The sequence below is a fragment of the Rutidosis leptorrhynchoides genome, chromosome 10, assembly GCF_046630445.1.
Source record: "Rutidosis leptorrhynchoides isolate AG116_Rl617_1_P2 chromosome 10, CSIRO_AGI_Rlap_v1, whole genome shotgun sequence".
Taxonomy (NCBI): domain Eukaryota; kingdom Viridiplantae; phylum Streptophyta; class Magnoliopsida; order Asterales; family Asteraceae; genus Rutidosis; species Rutidosis leptorrhynchoides.
In genome coordinates this window covers 308,148,986-308,156,545 of record NC_092342.1, presented here as the reverse complement: position 1 = coordinate 308,156,545, position 7,560 = coordinate 308,148,986, and the positions used below count along the sequence as shown (strand labels likewise).

General features: G+C 35.8%; 1 protein-coding gene across 1 annotated transcript; it reads right to left on the bottom strand.

Moving 5' to 3' along the window:
- Nucleotides 1–1,753: 1,753 nt before the first annotated feature.
- LOC139872294 (uncharacterized) lies at nucleotides 1,754–4,855 on the bottom strand. Its single transcript, XM_071860137.1, has 2 exons — nucleotides 3,081–4,855; nucleotides 1,754–2,289 (listed from the first exon to the last, which is right to left on the bottom strand). Exon 1 carries the CDS (start codon nucleotides 4,800–4,802, stop codon nucleotides 3,099–3,101), a length of 1,704 nt encoding a protein of 567 aa, XP_071716238.1. The 5' UTR covers nucleotides 4,803–4,855; the 3' UTR covers nucleotides 1,754–2,289; nucleotides 3,081–3,098.
- Between the last annotated feature and the right edge of the window lie 2,705 nt (nucleotides 4,856–7,560).

Here is a 7,560-nt window from a genome sequence, read left to right as displayed (position 1 = left end):
AAATGAACGCAAATTTAAACGCGTTGAAATAAATCAATTTATCCTAACAACTAACAAGTGCCCCTTTTAAGGGTTTTGACTTCCTTTTTTTACCTTTATCTTTTCTCACAAGAATAAAGAAAAAGCATTTCTTTTTCTCTACAAAAATCTACTTTCTCTTTAGTCCCATTTTCACATTCTTCTTCAATTGTCATGGAAACAAAGGTGCGGTGTCGGATCACTAGAGTTTGCGTACTTTCGATGGTTATCTTAGTGGATTTGTGACTAAGTTTTTATTTATGGATGAGTATATGATTACACCAGTAGTAAATTTAAAGAAAGGTGATACTTGCTTTCTAATATTTCGTGAAAATAGAAATAGTATATGGACATATATTACTCCGTATAAACTATTAAGCTATATAATGAACTAGAATACAAACAAATTAACAAAAGGCCTTTGAACTCAATAATTGGCGTATAAGGTGGAGAATGTAATTCCTTTAGCTCTACCCATCACTTGATACCTTTGTTCTTTGTTGTTGAAGTTATAGATAGGATTGTATTTCATGCTTTATGTGATTACTTCCTAAGTGGTTAAACAAAGAACCCACAAACCAAAACTCCTAATTATTACATGTTATAAGACAAACATCTTCTTTACCGTAAAAGAAAACATCTTCCATTAAAAACTTTGATACATAGACAACTTTAATCACATAAAGTACAAAGCTCTGATATTGTTGTTTGGTTAACATTTTCCTTTTTTAATAGAAAAAGGAAAACGAAAGGGTGTAGATTAATTTTGAAGTATTGGCGGGAAGGATACCATCACAATTCATAAGATAACTTAGTTGTGAGTAGTTGTTACTTGTTAGAGTTTTAATACAAGAGGTTTCAGTTCGAATCTTATGATAGCTAGAGATAAATCGAAAATGGCCACATAATAATCTAGCCGGACCGAGTACAATAGAATATATGATCAGATTACTCGGTAAACTAGAAAAACCGTATAACTTTTGACTATGAGGAATCAAATAGCAAGGGGCCAGAGCTAGGCCAAATATATTGAATGGGGTTGTGAAGCTTTACAGCTAGCTAGTAGATGCATGCAGTTGCTTTGAAGTGATATCACAGGAAACATGGCACCCATATGGACCCCTCTGCCTTTGATGATAAGAACCTCACCTTTATTACTGTAGTATTTGGTGCATCAAATATGGTGCCACCCACAGACTGCTGTGGTGGGGAACCTAGCTAACAGATGGTTTTAATTCACAAATTAACCCACCCGATGACTACCAAAGATTAGTGTACCATATGGTCCATATCATCCAAAAATCTGAACATGCTCACTTATTATAAACATGGGGAAAAAGAGGAAAACAGCCACTATTGGCCAAACAACCATTTACGGAGTAATCCTTATGAAATGGCCCCTTAATTATTAATTATTTAATTATATATTCCAAGGTCCTTTTTTGAAATATAATATACAAGGTCTTTTTTCCTTCCCCTTAAATTACGCCGTTCCTTCCTTCTTAATCTACTTTACACTTGTTTTTCTCTTTTAAATTTATAGAAAACACAATTACAGACTCTCATGAGCTCACATGGGGCCATAGCTAGCTCTGTACGATATATCATCACCATTTGTTGGTCATTTTCATCAACATGAGTGGATAAAACTCACAAACTAAGATTTCAGCATTTTATTTTTGCTACACCAACAATCATGACATCGACCCATCGAAATGTTGAAAAATGTCATTTCCACCAAAAATCTCCCGTCACTTTAAGTGACCCGACCCGAGTCACATCTACTTGTGCTTCATGGGGGTTTGCAACACATACAATACAAGGTATTGCAATATACAGATTTACAGAATAAAGTAAAACACAAGAAGGTTTAAAGTAACGTAAATATTACTCCGTATATCAAACAAACTCAAGAATAAATTGACATTCACACTCCCTAACTAAAGATTTGGCCATTGCACTAAAAACCAAGTAGCCCCATCTAATCTAATGTACATTCTAAACACAAAACAAACAATAATCACGTCACTATTAAGATTTAACAAACGAACAAAAATATATATATAAAAAACCGAGGATACTCCCTAAAACCGCATCCTAATGTGTTATATAGGTTTTGTATATGTATAAAATAAAATCCTTTTTTTGAGGGATCTCTTATCTTTTCTTTAGTAATAAGACACCAAATAAAGTAGAGCATTTTACCAAGATGTGTTTGGTAGTTGGCTTCTTTAGCAAGACCGGTAGTTAAATGAGTCCAAACCACGCTTCCTGCACACGGAATATTCATTACTACTAAAGTTCCATAACTAACTCAATTATTACCTTCATAAAACAAATGTAGACTTTAATCCCACTATTTTCAACTATTTTAATTTTTATTCATTCATTATTATTCAAGTCTAGTCTATAGTTGTAACCTAATTTTCGCCTAGATCATTAACACAGCCAATACTTTTGTAAATCAATTATTTTTTATAATTAAATTACAATTATGGAGATGGAGATTCAATGTATTTTTCTTGCATTAATCATGTGGTGCCTAACTTATATAATACATGCATCGTTGACTACAATTTAATCCTTCTATAGTGGAATTGTGACTCCCTAATTTTGTGCAAATTATTTTGGATCACGGAAATGTAATTTCACGGACTCAATTAACGAAAACAAGTCATGTGAAAGCACGCAAATGAGTGATTGAGTATACATACATCCCACCTAAGTCGTTAAGTACTGAGATGGCCCACTTCCAGGCCCCACCATGTGATAAGGTGTTCCATATTGGCTTTTTGGTGGGGCCCTTACTTAAACAGGTAACATACTCGTTTTAATCTCTACAGGCATTAAGGCTATTTTCGACGTTTTAGGTGAAACTAATCTCACCTTAATACATTTACTTAAACTAGCAAAATGCTAACATGGCGTACACAGGTCCCACAACTTTCTACGTGGCAATGTCAGATAACTAACACGTCTACTATAAATTATATACTCCGTATTATATTTGTATTTTATTTAAAAATTTTAATTTAATTTATACGGTAAAAAAATGAATTTACCTTTTTGTTGGCGGGTAATTAGAAACTTTTATTTTGTTCCCTCCAAGCTCTGCTGAATATATTCTTCAGGCGGTTACCGGAAAGTCTCTGTAATGCTTTTTTAGCTCCGGCGACTTCCATTTCATTCAGCCTCTGTAAATAACCTTGAGCTCCGGCATCTAACAACCTTTTCCGGCAACCATTGCTTCCTCCATGCATCAACGCATACACAATCGCCACCGGATACTTCTTAGGGACCGATTCATTAACCGGATCCAACATCTGAATCAATCTCATAATATTCTTCTCATCCTTCACAAAATCCTTCCGATTTGGTTTCAAACTCAACAAATTAACCAATACTTTCAACGCCAATTCCTGTAACCCTACCGGTTTCGTTAGTTCAATTAGCTTAATTAGAGATCCCATACATACACCAGCGACGCGCTTATTACCGTCATTTAGTGATAAATTAGCCAAAATTGATACAGATATTTGTTGTAGAGTGAAGTTTCCTTGCTTAATCAATCCTGAAATTTGTGATATGAACGTGTTCGAAGACGACAATAACCGACTAACAGAATCCGTTAACGATAGCGAATGAATTGCACGTAACACGTGCTCTAACGTATCAGGATTCGATGATTGATGAAGTAGTTGTAACAAACTATGTAAACCTTTCTCCTGTATAATCACAGACCTAAAATACTCGCTTGATGACGCAAGTATCGCTATACAATTCGCCGCTTTCTCTTTACCAGCAGCAGAACCTGACGTCAGCAAACTAACAATCAACGGAACTCCAGATTCTTCACTTATTGAAATACGAATATCTTCAACAGAGGCAACATTTCTGATTGCACCGATTGCGTGAGATTGCGCAATTAACGATCCAGATTTACACACATCTAACAGTATCGGAACACCGCCGTACGCCGCAACCGCCCACGCGTTATCGGAATCGGAAGTAATCGCTTCAACTGCCATACATGCTTTTTCTTTCAATTGAACCGAACCTGATTCAACAATTCGTAACAACGGACCTAATCCACCTTCTTCGAAAACGATTTTCCTAGACTGATCACTCGCACACGCAAGTATCGAAATCGCGGCAACCGATTGTTCACGATGAATATTCACATCGAATAAATTAATCAAATAACTTATATTACCTTCTTTCGCAACAACCGTCGCTGCTTTTTCGTCGTCAACGAGTAACTGAATTAACGATTCCAACGCCTTCCGTTTAAACTCAACGCCTCCGATTTGTAACCGCGTGAATAAATCTCTAATAAAAAAACTCAATTCTTCTTTATCGGAGCCAGGTGGAGGTTGAGATAGTACAATCGCATTTGATTGACGTAAAACGCCGGAGCGTAGCAGTAAATCGAGGTCGTGAAGCTGTTTAGAGAGCCAATTTGTGGCCATATCGAGATCGCTTTGCATAAGGAGCTTACCAGTGGATTGGTTAGGGATTGTGCATTGGTCACATAATGTTTGGATGCGTTGGAGTGTGGATAAGAGGTTTGGGAGTAAGGTTATTAGGAGATGGTTTTCAGACCAGTGAGTTGAGTAGGTGAGTTCGGAGAGGAGCGATTTAAGGGCGGCGAGTTTTGACCGGAGAGTTTGCCAGCGGGTGGTGAAGGATTGGATGGAGAGAGACGCCGGGAGAAGGTGGGAAAGAAGGGTGGTGGTTCGGGTTAGGGTTTCGGTTGGTGATGGGTCGGGTATGGTGGAATGCATTGTGGAATTTGGAGAATGGGGAAAAGTGAAAACTGGAGGTACGTAATGTAATGCAATTAGGACATGGGGATAAGTGGATGTGTATATGCGTGTTAATAGAGATGAGTTAAACCTAAGGCTAAGAAATGTGTGGACCACCTTCCGGATTTTGACTTGGGTTTGGGCCTAATGTTGTGGGCCTTGAAATATAAACTTGTAACAACCCTTTATATTATATGTTTCAAATTGAGATTCTTTGTTGTACGGAGTATTTGATTTTGGTATTTGGAGATGGCAACGATTTAAAATAATTGGAAGCTTGGTTAAATTAAGTCTTGGATTTTGTAGTTTCTTTGTTTGTAATGCTAGATTCATCATATTTAGAGTACATAATGTCTCCTGGAAAATATAAAATGAGAAAAACATAAATAAACAAATTCATTTATGATAAACTGAAGGAACCTTGTTGGATCTAGATTTTGTCCCAAGTCACTTATATGAAATGTTTGTGTATTACTTGATGATAGTAAGTGTGTGCAGTGGTGTCATTGTAATCTTTTTATTATATTCTATTTCATGAAAAAGTAATTCAGTACAAAAATTATATAAGGTGTAACGCGCATAGTTATTAAAAATCTTATATGAAGTGAACCAAATTTTGTGCAGATAGTTCGTTTAAACCAACTTACGTATGCATTATGATGATAACTTGTTTGGGGCACATTACGTCACTACATAATTGTTATGTATCATTTCCTACGTCATGTGCAAGGCACAGAACCACTTTACCCCATCTCCTAAAATAATATAAATGGAATGTTAGGGTTCTTTTGTTAGTTAGTTTTGATGATTCACCATTGTTTTCTCCCTATTCTCTTGATGTATTGTAACTAATTCACTGGTTATCAATAAACTCATCTTTGGATTCAATTTTGAGACCGATTTCATTTCGACGTCTTCAAGTTAAGTCTAGATCTCCTTTGGTTCTGACGAATCCAAGAAGATCCTAGCATTAAACAACTGACCCACCCATTTTGTCACTTGTAATATCTGATTCACCCAAATCAAACACTGATCAATAGTTTTAGCACGAATCTGACGGTTTATATGTTGTTTATATATGTAGTTGGTGAACCATGTGATTTATCATGACTACTGGATACTGCCAAAAAATGACCAAAGATCATTACATCTTTGAAGCATGTGTTAGCGCACAGTAGTGCACTTTCTTCCTGCGTCTTCTCCCCACATCCAACATCTTTGAAATCCCTGATCTTAGTGATAAATATAAGTAAACAAGACTCTAATTCTTGTATATATCCTTTACTAAATAATGACCTTTTTTGTCTGCTTATACAGAAGTACAGATACTTGTGTTTTAGGGCGATGCTTAAGCAGGGAAATAAATCAATAATGACAGATTTGCTTGTAAATTATAAAATTTGGCAGAGGAACATTTATACTTGTTTTTGTGAAAATCTTGGATCAGAGAAAGGATAAAGAAAGCATTTAATGGGTCAAAGTCAAAGGGTCTAAATTACAAGACCAAGGTTCGCAACCAACGACCATGCCCACCCTGGATTTGATCAAGGATATGATCCAGAGTACAAACTGATGCTACTGGCATCAGTTTGCTCTTCCAAGACGATAAATTTAGTGAGCTTCAGCTCCTCCTCAAATAATAGTTTGACATTTACATCATCACGATCAAACTCAATGCTGAGGTAAAACACACGGCTTTACTAGTAAAAACAAATTATATACGACAACTATATGTTAATAAGAACATAAATATTCGATGTAAAATTAAAAGGACCTGGATTTTAAATCTTACATGCTACCCCATGAATATAAATTCCAGTCTTACCGTGATACAATGTTGGCTAAATAAAAGAGCTCGCCATGTCTAAGTTTGGCAATCACCCTTCCTTAATCGAATGTTCACAAAAAAGAAAAAAAAAAAAAAAAAAAAAAAAAAAAAAAAGATACAAAACAATAAAAAAATAGTGATACTTCCAAAGCTCCTATTCGAACATAGAAATGATCATAAATAGCTGTATTGAGTAAAACTAGACGGTACAGATTGAAAATCAGATCGTCCTCAACTATTTTGTAACCTTCGCTTTGCACGACATCAGCATCTTTTTTATGACTGAATGGTATGCTGTGAACTCAATTCACTGAAAGCCTCTTTTTTCTGGGTTCCAACTGGGGCACTTGAGTTAGCCGTCGGCACCTGACAGCGTCTTGACCTCTATCCAAAGTATATGACCCGTTTGGAACCATTTGATTTGTGACCCGTTGCCCAAACGACCCAACCTGACCTATTTGGACCCGTTTAACCCATGACCCATTTCAATCCAAAATCAATTCGACCCGGTTACCCAAACCGACTCAACCTGACCCGTTTGCCAGGTATAGTTCCAAGTGAACTATCTTGATATTTTCCATCTGCATTCATGTACTGCATACTACTTGCAGACATTAAATTACTATCATCTTTATTGATTGACGATGAAGACAAAGATTTTGATCCAGTTACCGACATGCATCTGCATTTTCATCATATATCTGTATATATCTCTCGCTCTATACAACTCAATCCTACGTCTCTCCACCAAACTAATGTCTGCTTTAATATATTAAACATTAATTTGCACCTAAGAAAATATTGTAATACATTAATTAACATGATCATGATCATATAATTCAAAATAATCCATTAATTAACATGATGATATAATTCAAAAAAGCTGTTATTGAAATATAGTAAGTCAGG

What these genes read in the sequence shown, in the direction of transcription:
- LOC139872294 (XM_071860137.1), bottom strand. Translation starts at nt 4,802, where the DNA reads ATGCATTCCACCATACCCGACCCATCACCAACCGAAACCCTAACCCGA.